The sequence below is a fragment of the Oncorhynchus gorbuscha genome, linkage group LG13 (genome assembly GCF_021184085.1).
Source record: "Oncorhynchus gorbuscha isolate QuinsamMale2020 ecotype Even-year linkage group LG13, OgorEven_v1.0, whole genome shotgun sequence".
NCBI classification, from domain to species: domain Eukaryota; kingdom Metazoa; phylum Chordata; class Actinopteri; order Salmoniformes; family Salmonidae; genus Oncorhynchus; species Oncorhynchus gorbuscha.
In genome coordinates, this window is record NC_060185.1 from 54872904 (window position 1) to 54894078 (window position 21175).

Consider the following 21175-nt stretch of genomic DNA (forward strand, 5'->3'; position numbering starts at 1 on the left):
CCAGAGAATGTTGTTTCTCATGGCTTGAGAGTCCTTTAGGTGCCTTTTGGCAAACTCCAAGCGGGCTGTCATGTGCTTTTTACTGAGGAGTAGCTTCTGTCTGGCCACTCTACCATAAAGTTCAGATTGGTGGAGTGCTGTAGAGATGATTGTCCTTCAGGAAGGTTCTCCCATCTCCACAGAGGAACTCTGGAGCTCTGTCAGAGTGACCATCGGGTTCTTGGTCGCCTCCCCTACCAAGGCCTTTCTCCCCCGATTGCTCAATTTTGCCAGGCAGTCAGCTCTAGGAATAGTCTTGGACTTTCAATGCTGCATTTTTTGGTACCCTTTGGTATCTGTTCCTCGACACAATCCCGGAGCTCCACAGACAATTCCTTCAGCCTCATGGCTTGGTTTTTGCTCTGACATGCACTGTCCACTGTGGGCAGGCCTTTCCAAATCATGTCCATTTACTTCAGGTGGACTCCAATCAAGAAACATCTCAAGGATGATCAATGGAAACAGGATGCACCTGAGCTCAATTTCGAGTCTCATAGCAAAGGGTCTGAATACTAATGTAAATAAGTTATTTCTGTTTTTTATTCTTAATACATTAGCAAAAACAAAAAGTTTTTGCTTTGTCAATGTGGGCTATTTTGTCTAGATTGATAAGGGAAAAAACTATTTAATCCATTTTAGAATAAGGCTGTAACAACAAAATGTGGAAATAGTCATGGGCTCTGAATACTTTCCGAATGCACTGGGGGTGTAAAGCCATAACACATTTGTTTTTTAAGAAGCAGACCTTGATAGATAATGTCAAATAGTCTAACAAAACAGCCCAACAATATTTGTATCATTAATTTCTCTCAGCCAATCATCAGTCATTTGTGTAAGCGTTGTGCTTCTTGACTGTCTAAGCGTGCAGAAAGTCTGTTGTCAATTTGTTAACTGTAAAATACCATTGTAGCTGTTCAAACACAATTTTTTCCTACGTTTACTAAGGGTTGGTAACAGACTGATTGGTCGGCTATTTGAGCCAGTAAAGGGGTCTTTACTATTCTTAGGTAGGGGAAAGACTTTTGTTTCCCTCCAGGCCTGAGGGCACACACTTTCTAGTAGGCTTAAATTGAAGATATGGCAAATTGTAGTGACAATATCATCCGCTATTATCCTCAGTAATTTTCCATCCAAGTTGTAAGACCCCGGTGGCTCTTCTACACTCACTTCTACAGAATTCAAAATTACAATGCTTGTCTTTCATTATTTGGTCAGATATACTTGGATGTGCAGTGTCAGCATTTGTTGCTGGCATGTCATGCCTAAGTTTGCTGATCTTGCCAATGGAAACAATAATTAAAGTCGTCGGCAATATCAGTGGGTGTTGTGATAAATGAGGCATCTGATTCAATGAATGATGGAGAGGAGTTTGCCTTTTTGCCCAAAATTTTATCTAAAGCCTCTGCAGGATCGGTGTCCCCCCACGGGACGGTTAAGATAACATTAAGCTAATAAAATAGAAGTAATAGAAGTAATATGATTACTATTGTGGCACATGTACATGCCAGTTTTCTAAAGCAGGAAAATAATCCTGCAGCAACAGCAAATTTGATTTATTATGTGGATTATAATACATTTACTTTAATGTAGTGGTTGCTAAATTTTTAGTTGAAATTTCAAAGTTGAAATTACAAACTTTAGAAGCCTTTTTCAAATTAAAATACACAACAAGTTTGCATTTTCTTCTTTGCAGGAAAAGTCAACAGCAAAAGAGTGATCAAATTAAGATCCTACATCTGTATATGTCGGTAGTACATTTTATGTTAAAGTTTTCAATATAGTACAAACTATTTCTGCATATTCTGAACATTGATTTGTACACCTCAAAATGGTGTTTTGACATTGGGATTTTAATCAAAAGTTATTGTGAACAGGAAGCATAATTTTAAACTTATGTTTATGAATATAAATGGTACTTTCAATATTAAAGAGTATTTCCAAGAGTATTTTTCTAAGTCAAGTCAAAACTTCTGAATGAGTCCAAAAACGCGCTGTGATTGATTTATTTGATGATATACCAGAAATTGTGAGAACGAGTTTGCCTTGCCCTTCTGCTTGAGTACCTGCACCTCTTATAGAATATTTGCACTAAAGTATGAACGCTGTTACTAAAATGAAAATTAGTAACACCACCGTTTTCATTCCACTTCAAGCATGGAATCTTACCCTAACCCATGTGTTCATTCAGATGCTTTGTGGGTTGTGGATGTATCCAGGTTGTTTTTTAGGGTTTGACGCAGGGTTCTTTGTTTTACAGGGCTTCGAAGGCATTAGCGGCCCTAGGGGACCTACTGGACCAGTTGGTTTGGATGGATCAGATGTGAGTATAAAGCATCTATCATAGTCCAAAGCGTGTATACGTACGCACAGCAGTGTTCTAGAATATTGGACCATTGGCCTTTCATACATTTCTAATTCTCAGCGCAGCTCAAGCTATTTTTCCAACTGTCAACATATTCAAATGAATAGAGGACACGTACCGGATCCTCTTTGATTGAGAATTTGGGCTGTGCGTCCTCCGGGAGGGTGGTTTCAGCTATGTCACAATGGGACACCGGACAATCTTGTCTCAGCGTCTGTGTATTATTTATATTTCTAATGGATTACATTTAGAAAGGAACTACCCAACTCTGTTTATGTACATTTTAAAATGTTACATTATGTTTGACAACACATTAAGTGTGTGCCCTCAGGATACTACTCTAATACCTCATATCTACAATACAAAATGCATGTGCACGTGTGTGTAGAGTGTGTGTGTGTGTTAGCATGTGTATGCGTATGCGTGTGTCTGTATCTGTGTTTGTGTCTCTTCACAGTCCCTGTTGTTCCATAAGGTGTATTTTTATCAGTTTTTTAAATCTGGTTCTACTGCTTGCATCAGTTACCTGATGTAGAATAGAGTTCCATGTAGCCATGGCTCTATGTTATACTGTGCGCATCCCATAGTCTGTTCAAGACTTGGGGATTGTGAAGAGACCACTGGTGGCATGTCTTATGAGGTATGCATGGGTGTCTGAGCTGTGTGCTAGTAGTTTAAACAGACAGCCCAGTACATTCAACATGTCAATACTTCTTACAAAAACAAGTAGTGATGAAGTCAATCTCTCCTCCACTTTAAACCATAAGAGATTGACATGCATGTTATTAATGTTCGTTCTCTGTGTACATACTGGCAGCCAGCCGTGCTGCTCTGTTCTGAGCCAATTATAATTTGTTCCCTCTTTGTGGCATGAGACCACACTACCAGACAGTAGAGCAGGAGTGACAAAACTAGGGGCTCTAGGACCTACCTTGTTGATAGTGTTGTTAAGAAGGCAGATCAGATCTTTATTATGAACAGACTTCTCCCCATCTTAGCTACTGTTGCATCAACATGTTTTGACCATGACAGTTTACAATCTAGGGTTACACCAAACAGTTTAGTCACCTCAACTTGCTGAATTTCCACATTATTCATTACAGGATTTAGTTTTGTATTTGTATTTATTAAGGATCTCCATTAGCTGCTGCCAAGGTAGCAGCTACTCTTCCTGGGGTCCAGCTACTTTAAGGCAGTTATATACTAATTTAAATATTACATGGCATTTCATTTCATAACACTTTAAGTGTGTTCCCTCAGGCCATTACTCTACTATCACATATCTACAATACAAAATCCATGTGTACGTGTATGTAGGGTGCGTGTCTTGTCATGTGAATGTGTGTCTGTGCCTGTGTGTATCTCTTCACAGTCCCCACTGTTTCTTAAAGTGTTTAAAAAACAAATCTGATTCTACTGCTTGCATCAGTTACCTGATGTGGAATAGACTTCAATGTAGCCATGGCTCTATGTTATACTGTGCGCATCCCATAATCTGTTCAAGACTTGGGGATTGTGAAGAGACCTCTGGTGGCATGTCTTATGAGGTATGCATGGGTGTCTGAGCTGTGCTAGTAGTTTAAACAGACAGCTCAGTGCATTCAGCATATCAACACTTCTTATAGTTGAGGTTTAGGGTTTAGTGTATGATTTGTCCCAAATACAATGCTTTTAGATTTTGGAATATTTAGGACTAACTTGTTTCTTGCCACCCATTCTGAAACTGACTGCTGTTGCAGTGATTTCACTCGCTGTAGTAGCTGATAGTGTTGAGTCATCCACATACATAGACACACTGACTTTACCTAAAAAGCCCCTGGCTGCTCATCAGTGAAGATTGAAAAAAGTAAGAGGCCCAGATAGCTGCCCTGGGGAATGCCCGATTCCACCTGGATTACGTTGGAGAGGCTTCCATTGAGTTGAGTTTATTTGTATTTTTACAGGGACAGTGCACATTAATCAACGTTTCAGTAATAGTGCCAGTTTTAGCCAGCCAGCTAATTTTCAACCACAGTCCCTGGGCAGGTTATTAAAAACAATTAAAATAACAATACAGACAATCATTGAGCAGTTAGCACACGCAGAGCAACATAGGACAAGCAAGATGTAACATGCAGACAGAGCAACATAGCAACAAAAAAAGCGCAAGACAAAATACATAAAAGCAACAAAGTGTTTCCACGCCTCACAAGCTGCAGACAACATGGAAAGCGACAAAACACAACTAGGGATTATGTTCACAAATCTGATTGGCCTTTAGCCATGTCTTCATGTTTTTTGTGAAAGTGTGATAGGTGGTACAGTTATGTGTGTCTGGTGTCAGTGTATTCCAAACATGGAAAGCTCTCACAGAGAATGCAGATTGACAAAAGATGCTTTTCCTTAAGGGAACTATACAGTCACCTCTCATGGCAGACCTTGTGGATCTGCTGCCATATGTTTGGGTTTTCTGTTTAACAAAAGTACTGAGGGGAGGGGGAGCCAGGCCATTTAGGATCTTGAATACAAGACATGCATCGGTGTATTGTACAAGATTTTTCCAACTCAGGATCTCATGCTTTCTGAGGATGTAACAGTGATGATGGCTATTGGACTTCCTATCAAGCACTTTGAGAGCCTGTTTGTAGACAGTCTGAATGGGTTTTAATGTTGTACAGCAAGCTTGGGCCCAACTAGTCAAGCAGTATGTTAAGTGGGGGAGTATCATAGATTTCAAGTACAGTTTAGCTACCTCTGTAGTCAAACAATTTTGTATTAATCGGAAATAAGATAGGTTGAATTTGGTTATTTGAATGACCTTTTTCCCCTTCTTTTTAAAAGAGAGGTTGGAATCAAGTTTGATGCCAAGGTACTTAAAATCAGATACCACCTGGAGCCTCTCCTCTGACGAATAGACATCTGGCTCAGTAGCATCAGTTTCCCTCTTTGTGAAGAACATGCAGACAGTTTTTTTCACGTTGTGACGTAACTTTTTATCCACAATATAGCAGGGGGTGTAAAGCTATATCACATGTTTTTCCAGTAGCAGACTATGATTGATAATGGCAAATGCAGTATCATCAGTAATTTGTGTAAGTGCTCTGCATGTTGAATGCCCTTCCCTATAAGTGTGCTGGAAATCTGTTGTCAATTTGTTTGCTGTAAAATAGCATTTTATCTGGTCAAACACATTTTTTCCTAAAGTTTACTAAAGGTTGGTAACAGGCTGATTCGTCGGCTATTTGAGCCAGCAAAGGGGGCTTTACTATTATTGGGTAGCGAAATTACTTTTGCTTTCCTCCAGGCCTGAGGGCACACACTTTCTTGCAGGCTTAGAATGAAAATATGGAAAATAGGAGTGGAAAAATCGTCTGACATTGCGTTTACACAGGCAGCCTAATTCAGATAATTTTTCAAATATTTTCATATCTTATACCAATATGATATTTTCCATAATGTGTAAACAACAAAAAACACAAATGGAATCTGATATCTTCACTCCTGCATAGGTGAATCTGAATCCTGATACAAACCCTATCCTCCATATGCAACTTCTGTCTGGACACTCAGATAAAAAAAGATGTGCTCTGAAGTTTTTTTGCACATGACCCTCTGTTATAATAACAACCACCCCAAAATGTTAAGGAACAGTGACAGGAAATGAACATTGCACCTGTGTGCTACAACTGAATGTGCAAATCTGATATGGGTCACATGTAAAACAGAGTGTGGACAGTCAGAAAAAAACATTGGATATAGATGGAAAATCAGATTTGGGTTCTGAGTGTGGCTGTGTAAACACTGTAGTGCACTATATAAGGAATAGGGTGCCATTTGGGACCCATTGTGTTTTCTCACTTGAATGTGTGTGTTCAATGTATACTGTATTTGTGGTACATATCGTACGTAGCCTGCAGTTTGTTTCTTTGTGTATTGTGTGTTCTAGTGTCATCCAAACAATCACCTTGAATTTGTTTAAAACCATGTTTAGTAATACGGATGTCTATGTGTTTTTCCGCAGGGTTTAACTGGTTCACCTGGCCTGAGAGGTCTGCCTGTATGTTCCTACCTTTACCTAACTACCTGCTCGATTACACTTTCACACATTTTACTCCACAGACTATGAAAAGGGATAATCTAATATTATTTCATGCCACAATTGCATATTCAGTAACCTCCCCTATGTTGAAAGCATTCTAAATCATATGAAACACTAGTACACGGCCCTCTCCATAGGCTAGCTTTAGTTGTATTTATCTGTCACAATCACTCTCTCTCTTTCATTAATTCTCTATCTACCTCTCCCTCTCTCCCTGTCATTTCACCAGGGAGAGAAAGGAAGATCATTGCCAGGACAGAAAGGAGATGAAGTGAGTAACCCACAAGTGTGTCCATAACACCCCTGCAGGTCAAGTATGGAAATCAGCTCTTGTGCTTCCAATCCATAAGGGCAAGGATAGTAGTGATCTTAATACTTATCGCCCCATTTCAAGGCTTTCTTGTCTAGCTAAGATTCTTGAATCCTTAGAAAATGTACAACTTTTGCAAAAGTATTTTTAATGTTAACCAATTATGGTTTAGGCCTGGGCATAGCACTATCACAGCAACCACTTTAGTTATTAATGATCTTGTCAATGCTTTAGTCACTAAAATGAAATGTGCTGCTTTGTTTGTAAACCTGTCAAAAATTGTCGTCTGAGCTATGACGCCTGTTAATGGTTTAATGATTATCTTAGTGACAGAACTCAGGCCATAGTGATTGATGGGGTTAAGTCTACATTTCTTGAGGTACATAAGGTGTATCACGGGGGTTGATTTTGGGACCTGTTCTCGTCACTATTTAGATAAACACATTGGTCAAACTGTAAAACATTGTATATCTTTATGTAGATGATATGTAGATGATTATGTAGATGATACTATTATGTATGCTATTGCCCCGACTGTTCATGTGACTGCGTAAAAACTACAGTCAGATTTTATAGCTGTGCACGAATCCCTTGTTGAATTAACTTGTGCTTAATACGGGCAAAACAAAATACATGTTTTTAGGGAAAGGGGGAAACCTAGTCAGTTGTACAACTGAATGCCTTCAACTGAAATGTGTCTTCCACATTTAACCTAACCCCTTTAAACTATTGTAAGAATGTTCACTCATTAGATGGTTCTCCAATCGATCATGTTCCTGCAAATAAATACTTAAGCATTAGGATTGATATGGATAATACGTTTTAAAAAACATAAAGATGAGCTGGTTAAGAAGATAACATTTAAAGTGTCCTTTTTCTATAAAAACAGACTTTTCTCTAAGCATTAGGAAGTAGATTATACAGTCAATCATTTGATCTGTTCTTGATTATGGTGATATTATTTATCAAAGTGTAAGTACTCATAAACCTTTGGTTGCCATCTCCCATAGTGCCCTTCATTTTGTTACAGGTGACAGTTTTGATACTCACCACTGTATCCTATATCAAAAGGTTGGCTGGACTTCGCTAAAGACCTGTAGATCTCTACATTACTCCCTTTTTGTTGACAAGGCCTTACTTCATAAACTTCTGACTAATCTACCTTTGCTGTTGAAGTATAGACACCTTGCCTAAACCGTTCACAGGATTGGTTTACTTTTGAGGTTTCTAGGGTCTCCACCGAGCTTGGTGAATCTGCTTTTAGTTTTAATGCACCGTATTGCTGGAACAAAATTCAAAATACATTTCATCTTGATGTTCTGGTGCTGTTCGGGTAATTTAAAGCATTGATTGGGGATTGATTTGTGGAGAAATGTAACTATTTTTCTTGTCGATTTTGTAATGTTTTATTTGTGCTACCCATGACAGTTATTTTGTATTTTAATATATATATATAGTACCAGTCAGAAGTTTGGACACACCTACTCATTCCAGGATTTTTCTTCTGAGTAAGCACAAACCAGATGGGCTGCAGAATGCTGTGGTAGCCATTCTGGTTAAGTGTACCTTGAATGATAAATAAATCACAGACAATGTCACCAGCAAAGCACCATCACACCTCCTCCTCCATGCTTCACGGTGAGAACCACACGTGCCACGATAATCCGTTCACCTACACTGTGTCTCACAAAGACAAAGCGGTTGGAACCAAAAATGTCATCAGACCAAAGGACAAATTTCCACCTGTCTTAATGTCCATTGCTTCTGTTTCTTGGCCCAAGCAAGTCTCTTCTTCTTATTGGTGTCCTTTAGTAGTGGTTTCTTTGCAGCAATTTGACCATGAGGGCCTGATTCACACAGTCTCCTCTGAACAGTTGATGTTGAGATGTGTCTGTTACTTTATTTGAACTGCAATTTGAGGTGCAATTAACTCTAATTAACTTACGGGTAACTCTGGGTCTTCCTTTCCTGTTGCGGTCCTCACGAGAGACAGTTTAGTCATAGCGCTTGATGGTTTTTGCGACTGCACTTGAAACTTTCTGTTCTTGAAATTTTTGTGATTGACTGACATTCATGTCTTAAAGTAATGATGGACTTTAGTTTCTCTTTGCTTATTTGAGCTGTTCTTGCCATTATATGGACTTAGTCTTTTACCAAATAGGGCTATCTTCTGTATACCACCTGTACCTTGTCACAACACAAAAGATTGGCTCGAACACATTAAGAAGGAAATAAATTCCATAAATTAACTTTTAAAAAGGCACACCTGTTAATTGAAATGCATTCCAGGTGACTACCTCATGAAGCTGGTTGAGAGAATGCCAAGCGTGTGAATAGCTGTCATCAAGGAAAAGGGTAGCTACTTTGAAGAATCTCAAATGTACAATATCATTTGATTTGTTTAACACCTCTTTGGTTAATACATGATTCCATATGTGTTATTTCATAGATTTGATGTCTTCACTATTATTCTACAATGTAGAAATAAAGAAAAATCATTGAATGAGTAGGTGTATCCAATCTTTTGACTGGTACTGTATATATAGATACAGTTTGTGTGTAAAGAATGTGCTGACAACCTCACCTGTGTATGTGTCATAGGGAGACCAGGGTACCCAAGGGCCCCCAGGACCCTTTGAGTTTGTGGACCCCCCAGAAGACTTCTACATCAAAGGAAGCAAGGTGATCAGGATGTCTTCTATAACATGATTATCATTGGTTGTCTGTGGGGTGGCAGGTACTCTAGAGGTTAGAGAGGCTTAACAGCAGCTCGAAAGTTACTCGCTCCCAAGTATACTACTAGCCAATGTCCAGTCTCTTAACAACAAGGTAGACAAAATCCGAGCAAGGGTTGCCTTCCAGAGAGACATCAGAGATTGTAACATTCTCTGTTTCATGGAAACATGGCTCACTCGGGATACGTTATCAGAGTCAGTACAGCCACCTGGTTTCTTCACGCGTCGCGCCGACAGAAACAAACATCTCTATGGTAAGAAAAAGGGCGGGGGTGTATGCCTTATGATTAACAAGTTGCGGTGTGATCATAACAACATACAGGAACTCAAGTCATTTTGTTCACCTGACCTAGAATTCCTTACAATCAAATGCCGCCCACATTATCTACCAAGAGAATTCTCTGGGATTATAATCGTTGTGTACATTCCCCCCCCCCCCCCCAAGCAGACACCTCGACGGCCCTGAAAGAACTTCATTGGACTATGTAAACTGGAAACCACATACCCTGAGGGTGCATTTAGTGTCGGTGGGGATTTTAACAAGGCTAATCTGAAAACAAGGCTCCCTAAATATTATCAGCATATTGAATGTCCGACCCGGGCTAGAAAAATTCTGGATCATTGTTACTCTAACTTCCGCGACGCATACAAAGCCCTCCCTTGCCCTCCTTTCGGCAAATCTGACCACGACTCCATTTTGTTGATCCCAGCCTATAGACTGAAACTAAAACAGGGAACGCCCATGCTCAGGTCTGTTCAACGCTGGTCCGACCAATCCGATTCCACGCTTCAAGATTGCTTCGATCACGTGGACTGGGATATGTTCTGGATTGCGTTGAACAACAACATTAATGACTACGCTGATTCGTTGTACCCACCCACAATTGTCGCCATTGTACCCACGGCGACAATTAAAACCGTCGCCAACCAGAAACCATGTATTAATGCTGCTTTAGCTACACTGCTTTATATCAGGGCAAGGCGACCAGAAACATGACTGAATACAAGCAGTGTAGCTATTCCCTGCGCAAGGCAATCAAACAAGCTAAGCGTCAGTATAGAGACAAAGTTGAGTCGCAATTCAACGGCTCAGACATGAGAGGTATGTGGCAGGGTCTACAGTCAATCATGGACTACAAAAGGAAAACCAGCCGCGTCGCGGACCCCGATGTCTTACTCCCAGACAAACTAAACAACTTCTTTGCTCACTTTGAGGACAATACAGTGACACCGACACGCCCCGCTACCAAAACCTGAGGCCTCTCCTTCACCGCAGCCAACGAGAGTAAAACATTTAAAAGTGTTAACCCTCGCAAGGCTGCCGGCCCAGATGGCATCCCTAGCCGCGTCCTCAGAGCATGCGCAGACCAGCTTGCTGGTGTGGTTACGGACATATTCAATCAATCCCTATCCCAGTCTGCTGTTCCCACATGCTTCAAGAGGGCTACCATTGTTCCTGTTCCCAAGAAAGCTAAGGTAACTGAGCTAAACGACTATCGCCCCGAAGCACTCACTTCCGTCATCATGAAGTGCTTTGAGAGACTAGTCAAGGATCATATCACTTCCTCCCTACCTGATACCCTAGACCCACTCCAATTTGCTTACCGACCCAATAGGTCCACAAACGACGCAATCGCAATCACACTGCACACTGCCCTAACCCACCTAAACAAGAGGAATACCTATGTAAGAATGCTGTTAATCAACTACAGCTCAGCATTTAACACCAAAGTACCCTCACACTCAATGTCAACAAAACAAAACAAAGGAGATTATCGTGGACTTCAGGAAACAGCAGAGGGAGCACCACCCTATCCACATTGACAGGACAGTTGTGGAGAAGGTGGGAAGTTTTAAGTTCCTCGGCATACACATCACGGACAAACTGAAATGGTCAACCCACACTGACATCGTGGTGAAGAAGGCGCAACAGCACCTCTTCAACCTCAGGAGGCTGAATAAATTTGGCTTCTCACCAAAAACACTCACAAACTTTTACAGATGCACAATCGAGAGCATCCTGTCGGGCTGTATCACAGCCTGTTACAGCAACTGCTCCACCCACAACCGTAAGGATCTTCAGAGGGTAGTGAGGTCTGCACGACGCATCACCGGGTGCAAAATACCTGCCCTCCAGGACACCTACACCATCCGATATCACAGGAAGGCCATAAAGATCATCAAGGACAAGAACCACCCGAGCCACTGCCTGTTCACCCCGCTAACATCCAGAAGGCGAGGTCAGTACAGGTGCATCAAAGTTGGGACCGAGAGACTGAAAAACAGCTTCTATCTCAAGGCCATCAGACTGTTAAACAGCCATCATTAACATTGAGTGGCAGCTGCCAACATGCTGACTCAAATCTGTAGCCACTTTAATAATTAAAATTGGATGTAATAAATATATCACTAGTCACTTTAAACAATGCCACTTTATATAATGTTTACATCCCCGACATTACTCATCTTGTATGTATATACATTACTCTATACAAATCCAAATCAAATGTATTTATATAGCCCTTCGTACATCAGCTGATATCTCAAAGTGCTGTACAGAAACCCAGCCTAAAACCCCAAACAGCAAGCAATGCAGGTGTAGAAGCACGGTGGCTAGGAAAAACTCCCTAGAAAGGCCAAAACCTAGGAAGAAACCTAGAGAGGAACCAGGCTATGAGGGGTGGCCAGTCCTCTTCTGGCTGTGCCGGGTGGAGATTTTAACAGAACATGTTCAAATGTTCATAAATGACCAGCATGGTCAAATAATAATAATCACAGGCAGAACAGTTGAAACTGGAGCAGCAGCACGGCCAGGTGACCTGGGGACCCAACTCTGTCCCTTAGTCACTGTCACTAGCCAGCTACTCAGGGACCTTGCCTTACGTACATAGTCATTGAACACCGGTCACTTTAATAATGATTACTTACTATTTACATATCTACTGCTGTACAACATGTTTAACATTTAATAATGTTTCAGAATGTATGCACACATGACTGTAAGTCGCTTTGGATAAAAGCCGTTCGGCCATCGCTCATCCATAAATTCATATGTACATATTCTTATTCATTCCTTTACACTTGTGTGTATAAGGTAGTTGTTGTGAAATTGTTAGATTACTTGATAGTTATTACTGCATGGTCGGAATTAGAAGCACAAGCATTTCACTACACTCGCATTAACATCTGCTAACCATGTGTATGTGACCAATAAAATGTGATTTTATTTTATTTGGAACACAAATGGCAGTTGGAAGGCTGTTGGTCTCTGATCCCAGGTACCATCTCCTGCCTTTGTGCACTTGACAAAGGAACTTAACCCCCCATTATTAGCTCCATCCAGGGGGACTACACCGTGGCTGACCCAGTGCCTCTCAATGTTTGTATGGGTTTTTGGGAAAGCCAGAATACCAATTTCTGTTCTAAATAATATACATCAAAGTATCTATTCTATATATTATTTCCTGATTCTTATTGATTGCCTGTGTTTTATTGCAGGGGAGGAGTGGTGTGAAGGGAGATTGTGGACCCAGGGGAAGTGATGTGAGTACACAGAGCCAGCTGAATGTTGTTTATCATCATTACTTTGTGCATTCGTACGTATGTGCTTATGAGTGTAGGTGTGTCTGTGGATTCACTGAGGCTGCTCTTCTTTCCACCAAAGTCTTAGTAGTCTACACTCTTAGAAAAATGGGTTCCAAAAGGGTTCTCTGCAGAGGGATGGTTTGACCAAGAACCATTTTCATCTGAAGAACTCTTTTTGGAAGACGGGGGTTCTTTGTAAGACAAAGGGTTCTGCCTATAACTTTTTTCATCCTAAGAACCGTTTTTGGAAGAAAAGGTTCTTTGATGATTCTTTGGAAGGCAGGAAGGATTCTTTGGAAAGCTTTTTTAATCTTTATTTTAAAAAGTGCCTTGAGAATTAGTGATTACCTCAGTGTTTAAACGTTAACTCTCTAGAGCAGTGGTTCCCAAACTGATGATGCAAAAATACAATTTAAAGGAACTCAGTCCGGCTTTCAATTTACTCTTGAAAGTTATAATGGTAGAATGCACAAGGGGCCATTTCGAAATTGGGTAGTGCATCATCAGTTTTCTCTCTTGTAATGTCAGTCATTGCATATCTTAGAGAGCTGTTAATAACATGTCAGAAATGTCCAGATCAACTAGATCATTTCAGCTAATGTTATTTTGCCCATAGATTTTGATTTAGTGTTTAAGTCACTCAAATATCGCATGAATACACATTAGACATGGCAAAATGTATGGAATTGCAAGAAAATAACTAGCTTTAAACCTGCAACACTTGATCTCCACCAACAAGAGGGGTGTGAACAGTTTCTGTCATGAACAGTGCTTGTGCCCATAGAAATAGACGGGAGGCATGGAATGTTCCCCTGTGCTGGAAGGGGGGCATGAGTAGAAATGTTTGGGAACCCCTGCTCTAGAGTTTAAAAAGATAGGTGAGACAATGTTTCAACTGTACCTACAGTATATGAGAATATTTGTACCCAGCAAATCGTCCAGTGTTACCAGTGTAGATATTTCAGTGTAATATTTCAGTGTAACAAAAAGCTAAATTAACACTCAGTGGTGTAAAAAGAACCCCCTGTGCTGGTGAACCAAAGGTGAGTGTGATTGTGTCATTTTGACTCTGTAGAGTGAAACACTCAAAACCATGCTCATCATGATCATATTTCCCAGAATGCTCTATAGGAAGAATATATTTTGTATTGTTTGTTTCAATATCTATGTTTTTAGCATGTACATTGACTGATTGATCTGATGCTACACAAAGATAAATAACATACATGTTTCTAGTTGTTAGAGAATCTGTAAGTGGCTACTTAGATAGTTGTTCCAGTTTGCATGGTTCCACTTTGCGTGCCAGCATAATGTGACTTGAAGGCCTGATCTGACCTGTAAACCAGGTGTTTTCTAAAACCAATCAATCAAATCTATTTATAAAGCCCTTCTTACATCAGCTGATGTCACAAAGTGCTGTACAGAAACCCAGCCTAAAACCCAAAACAGCAAGCAATGCAGGTGTAGAAGAATGGTGACTAGGAAAAACCACTGTGATATGGTATAACTAGGCCGTCAAAGAAAGGCATTATGATATATGTAATGTTTTGTCATAAAGAGTTTAATTATAAAGGGTTCTGGAAAGAAACCTTCAAAGATTAAAAGGTTCTTACTAGAACTGTTCATGGACGGTTCAAAGAGGGTTCTTCATAGAGGGTTCTAGGTAGTTCTATGAATAACCCTAAGTACATAGAGGGTTATAGGTAGAACCCTCTGCAAAGGGTTCTACCTAGCACCATAAAGGGTTCCCCTATGGAGACAAACCGAAGAGCCATATATATGGCAGAGCTGCCGTAAAACGTGTGGCGAGACAGCATTTCCCCCAGTACTTTTTAATCTGGTGTGGACCCGTCACTCCACTACCAAAGCAGCAGCACCGACCGAGTCAGTAACGTCGCAGCACATTTTTGCGATCCAGTTCAACTTTGACCTTCTCTGTCTACAACTGAAACCATTAAAGACTATACGCAGAAAATCTGTGGTCTTTGTATTTGAGCAATATGATTGGCCGTTCATTCATACTATGCTCCCACGAGTAAGTTTCTTGAGCACTCAAGCAGTACAGAAGTTGATAGCTACTTTCACACAGAACACGCGAGCTGTCCTGAGTAAAAAGAAGCGCCCATCAATCCCCACTGGGCACACACTGGTTGAATCAACGTTGTGTCCACGTCGTTGCAATGAAATTACATTGAACCAACGTGGATTAGATGTTGAATTGACATGTACCCACTGAATCTACTCACTGAGCTTATTTATTTTTGTGAATTACGAAAAGTAAACATTCAATAGTGAACATAGAGTGGTTCTTCCTTTAAAAGTTACGAGCTTATGCAGCAACCGTTTGTGGTAGATGGTGGCATTCTGTCATTACACCACACTCTCACAAGGGTGAGTTAGAACACTGATCTATGAGAAGTCTAAACTGTGGCAATTAATGTAGGTGTTTTCAGTCTGAGAGTCTCTCCTCTGGCACTATAGTCCTGCATCAGGCAACAACAACAAAAAGCTGTGTTCCTGGAGTTAAGAAAGAACTTGGGTAAATACTATAGGGGAATTTCACTGACAAATTTTGAAAAATAGGCACTGTGAGCTTTTGGTTTCTCTCCCTCTAAAAACAGAAATAAATCATTCTAAATAATAAACTGGCTTTATTTGCAAATTAGTAAGAATGTCTCACACAATATTCAAGAATGGCCTTTTTCCCTTTATTCAGATTACAATCGCTCACTTTCGGTTATTTGAAACTAAATCATCTCCAAAATATCATTATGTTTTAAACAGGCCATAGAAAAAGAAGGAAGTTGTCTCTCGGCCCTGCATTAAAGACCAAAATTGGTTAAAGAAAATTGTGATAAATAAAAAAATATATACCACCGTCCCTTGCGCATGTAATTTTCTTTTAATAATGCATCCTTAATTACAAAGTGATGACTATTATTATTAACCCTGCATTATAATGATATAAAAGCCCCTTAGATATTCTCACAGACCAGATTTGCCCTAACGAAAAATTCCCCTTAGATATTAATTTAGAATCCTCCAATCCTCAAAGTGTACTTATTGATGGAAAGTCACGTCATTGGCGGAGATTCAGGTGGCATTGGTGGAGTTGAAGAGGAAGAGGAACGAGATGTCACAATCCATGCCAAGCAAACATGCAGATGTTTATTTCAAATATATTTTAGTTGCAACAAGTTCGATCGGGTTTAAATCAGGAGACCTACATATAGAGATTAAAACCTTTTTTAAAAAATATTCTTTAGGCCTACCACAGGCGACATGAGTCGCACTAGTGTTGAGTAATGTGCTGTTAAAAGGGTTATAGGTATTTTATTTATTTATTTTTATTTCACCTTTATTTTACTACATAAAGGTCTACTTACCCTGCTGGCGTCTTGACACAGTTTATGCCCTCATTTGCAATACAAACCATAACAAATTACAGTGGGAATAAATGGAAGGGGGATCAAGTTAGGAACTTCCCTGTTGGCCATGGAGGCCTTTTAAAAACATGTTTTCAAACCCTTTTTCACAAGGTCTATTAGCAGGACAATAGACACGATGTGGTCCCAAAAACAGCTCTCTGACATAGGGTCCAACATATCTCTTGATGATGTCATTGAATATCTCGCCAGCTTTGATTACATGCCTGGGCCTGCAGTACGCAAAGTTCTTTGTTTGTCAGACATCATCATTGGGTTGAAAACTACAGAACAGTACAAAACAAGAGAACACACATGGTTCATTTTCTTGATTTTCTTTTTATAATAATAATTCTATAGATATATACAGTTGAAGTCAGACATTTACATACACTTAGGTTGGGGTCATTAGAACTCGTTTTTCAACCACTCCATACATTTCTTGTTTAACAAACTATAGTTTTGGCAAGTCGGTTAGGACATCTACTTTGTGCATGACACAAGTCATTTTTCCAAAAATTGTTTACAGGCAGATTATTTCACTTATAATTCACTGTATCACAATTTCAGTGGGTCAGAAGTTTACATACACTAAGTTGACTGTGCCTTTAAACAGCTTGGAAAATTCCAGAAAATTATGTCATGGCTTTAGAAGCTTCTGATATAATTTGACATAATTTGAGTCAGTTGGAGGTGTACCTGTAGACCTCCACAAGTCTGGTTCATCCTTGGGAGCAATTTACAAACGCCTGAAGGTACCACGTTCATCTGTACAAACAATAGTACGCAAGTAGAAACACAGGCAACCGTCATACCGCTCAGGAAGAAGACGCATTCTGTCTCATAGAGATGAATGCCCATTGATGCGAAAAATGCAAATCAATCCCAGAACAATGGTAAAGGACCTTGTGAAAATGCTGGAGGAAACAGGTTCAAAAGTATCGATATCCACAGTAAAATGAGTCATATATTGATATAACCTGAAAGTCAGCTCAGCAAGGAAGAGTCCACTGCTCCAAAACCACCATAAAACATCCACTCTACGGTTTGCAACTGCACATGGGGACAAAGACTGTACTTTGGAGAAATGTTTGGCCATAATGACCCTCATTATGTTCGGAGGAAAAAGGGGGAGGCTTGCAAGCTGAAGAACATCATCCCAACCGTGAAGCACGGTGGTGGCAGATCATGTTGTGGGAGTACTTTGCTGCAAGAGGGACAGCTGCACTTCACAAAATAGATGGCATCATGAGGGACTAACATTATGTGGATATATTGAAGCAACATCTCAAGACTTCAGGAAGTGAAATCTTGGTCGCAAATGGGTCTTCCAAATGAACAATAACTCCAAGCATACCTAAGCATGGCTTAAGGAAAACAAAGTCAAGGTATTGAAGTGACCATCACAAAGCCCTAACTTCAATCCTATAGAAATCTTGTGGGCAGAACTGAAAAAGCGTGTGCGAGCAAGGAGGCCTACAAACCTGAATCAGTTACACAAGCTCTGTCAGGAGGAATGGGCCAAAATTCACTCAATTTATTGTGGGAAGCTTGTGGAAGGCTACCCGAAACATTTGACCCAAGTTAAACAACAGTGCTACCAAATACCAATTGATTGTATGTAAACTTCTGTCCCACTGAGAATGTGATAAAATAAATCAAATTTGAAATAAATAATTCTCTCTACTATTATTCTGACATTTCACATTCTTAAAATAGTGGTGGTCCTAACTGACCTAAGACAGGGAATTTTTACTAGGATTAAATGTCAGTGATTGTAAAAAACTGAGTTTAAATGTATTTCGCTAAGGTGTATGTAAACTTCCGACTTCAACTGTATATAAAGTCAGAAGTTTACATACACCTTAGCCAAATACATTTAAACTCAGTTTTTCGCAAATCCTAACATTTAATCCTTGTAAAAATTCTCAATTGGTTTGAGGTCGGGTGAATGTGGAGGCGAGGTCAACTAATGCAGCACTCCATCACTCTCCTTCTTGGTCAAATACACAGCCTGGAGGTGTTTTGGGTCATTTTCCTGTTGAAGAACAAATTATAGTCCCATGAAGCGCAAACCGAATGGGTTGGTGTATCACTGCAGAATGCTTTGGTAGCCGTGCTGGTTGAGTGTGCCTTGAATTCTAAATAAATTACAGACAGTGTCACCAGCAAAGCTCCCCCATACCATCACACCTCCTCCTCCTTGCTTCATGGTGGGAACCACACATTTTGTTATTGGTGTCCTTTTGGGGTGTTTTCTTTGCAGCATTTCGACCATGAAGGCCTTATTCACCCAGTGTCCTCTGAAAAGTTGATGTTGAGATGTGTCTGTTACTTTAACTCTGTGAAGCATTCATTTGGGCTGCAATTTCTGAAGCTTGTAACTCTGATTGGCACACTTGTCAATTGAAATGCAACCTCATGAAGCTGCTTGAGAGAATGCCTAGAGTGTGCAAAGCTGTCATCAAGGCAAAGGTTGGCTGCTTTGAAGAATCTCAAAGCAGCCAACCAGATGACCTGGTATCCACAATCACCTGACCTCAACCCATTGGAGTTGGTTTGGGATGTTGGACCGCAGAGTTAAGGACAAATAGCCAACAAGTGCTCAGCATATGTGGAAACTCCTTCAAAACCGTTGGGAAAGTATTCCAGGTTCAGCTGGTTGAGAGAATACCAAGAGTGTAAAGCTGTCATCAAAACAAAGGGTGGCTACTTTGAAGAATCTCAAATGTAAAATATATTTTGATTTGTTTAACACTTTTTTGGTTACTAAAAGTCCTCTCACTGTCAACTGCGTTTATTTTCAGCAAAATGAACATGTGTAAATATTTGTATGAACATAAGATTCAACAACTGAGACATGAACTGAACAAGTTCCACAGACATGTGACTAACAGAAATAGAATAATGTGTCCCTGTACAAAGAAGGGTTCAAAATCAAAAGTAACAGTCAGTATGTGGTGTAGCCGCCAACTGCATGAAATATCTCATGTGCATCTCCTCCTCATGGACTTTTCAGATTTGCCAGTTCTTGCAGTAAAATGTTACCCCACTCGTCCACCAAGGCACCTGCAAGTTCCCGGACATTTCTGGGGGGAATGGCCCTAGCACTCACTCTTCGATCCAACAGATCCCAGGCGTGCTCAATGGGATTGAGATCCGGGCTCTTGCTGCCATGGCAGAACACTGACATTCCTGTCTTGCAGGAAATCACGCACAGAACGAGCACTATGGCTGGTCGCATTGTCATGCTTGCTTGAGAGTCATGTCAAGATGAGCCTGCAGGAAGGGTGCCACATGAGGGAGTAGGATATCATCCCTGTAACTTGTAGCGTTGAGATTGCCTGCAATGACAACAAGCTCAGTCCGATGAGGCTGTGACACCCCCCCCCCCAAGACTATGATGGACCCTCCACCTCCAAATTGATCCCACTCCAGAGTACAGGCCTCGGTGTAACGCTCATTCCTTCGACGATAAACGCGAATCCGACCATCACCCCTGGTGAGACAAAACCACGACTCGTCAGGGAAGATCACTTTTTGCCAATCCTGTCTGGTCCAGCGATGGTGGGTTTGTGCCCATAGGTTACTTTGTTGCCGGTGATGTCTGGTGAAGACCTGCCTTACATCAGGCCTACAAGCCCTCAGTGTTGTTGTCCTGTTGGAAGGTGAACCTTTGCCCCAGTCTGAGGTCCTGAGTGCTCTGTAGACGGTTTTCATCAAGGATCTCGCTGTACTTTGCTCCATTCATCTTTCCCTCGATCCTGACTAGTCTCCTGTCCCTGCCGCTGAAAAACATCCCTGCAGCATGATACAGCAATCACCATGCTTCACCGTAGGGATGGTGCCATGTTTTGTCCAGATGTGACACTTGGCATTCAGGCCAAAGAGTCCAATCTTGCTTTCATCAGACCAGATAATCATTGTCTGAGAGTCCTTTAGGTGTGCCTTTTACTGAGGAGTGGCTTCCGTCTGGCTACTCTACCATAAAGGCCTGATTGGTGGAGTGCTGCATATATGGTTGTCCTTCTGGAATGTTCTCCCATCTCCACAGAGGAACTCTGGAGCTCTGTCACAGTGACCATCGGGTTCTTGGTCACCTCTCTAACCAAGTCCCTTCTCCCCCGATTGCTCAGTTTGGCCAATTGCTCAGTTTCAAAACTTCTTCCATTTAAGAATGATGGAGGCCACTGTGTTCTTGGGGAGCTTCAATGCTGCAGAAATGTTTTGGTACCCTTCCCCAGATCTGTTCCTCAACACAATTCTGTTTCCTTGCTCTACGGACAATTTCTTCAATCTCATGGCTTGGTTTTTGCTCTGACATGCACTGTCAACTGTGGGACCTTATATTGACAGGTGTGTGACTTTCCAAATCATGTCCAATCAATTGAATTTACCATAGGTGGACTCCAATCAAGTTGGACAAACAACTCAAGGATGATCAATGGAAACAGGATGCACCTGAGCTCAATTTGAAGTCTCATAGCAAAGGGTCTGAATACTTATGTAAATAAAATGTGCAGTTTTAAATAAAATGTCCCGCAATTCTACGCATTCTTCCATGTCATATGTGTGTTTATATGATACCAGGGGTGAAAGCAGAGTAAAAAAAAAAGGTTTGTGGTGCCACCTCAGCTATAT

The 21175-nt window shown here is 40.7% G+C and overlaps 1 protein-coding gene across 5 annotated transcripts in view; it reads left to right on the forward strand.

The window, feature by feature from the left end:
- col4a4 (collagen, type IV, alpha 4) overlaps positions 1–21175 on the forward strand; it is a 174208-nt gene that overhangs the window by 66291 nt on the left and 86742 nt on the right. For all 5 annotated transcript variants that reach the window (XM_046295033.1, XM_046295034.1, XM_046295032.1 and 2 more), the window contains 5 exons: positions 2297–2359; positions 6402–6437; positions 6709–6750; positions 9391–9471; positions 13023–13067. In XM_046295033.1, the coding sequence (XP_046150989.1) occupies positions 2297–2359; positions 6402–6437; positions 6709–6750; positions 9391–9471; positions 13023–13067 (267 nt within the window). The remainder of the gene's footprint in view (positions 1–2296; positions 2360–6401; positions 6438–6708; positions 6751–9390; positions 9472–13022; positions 13068–21175) is intronic.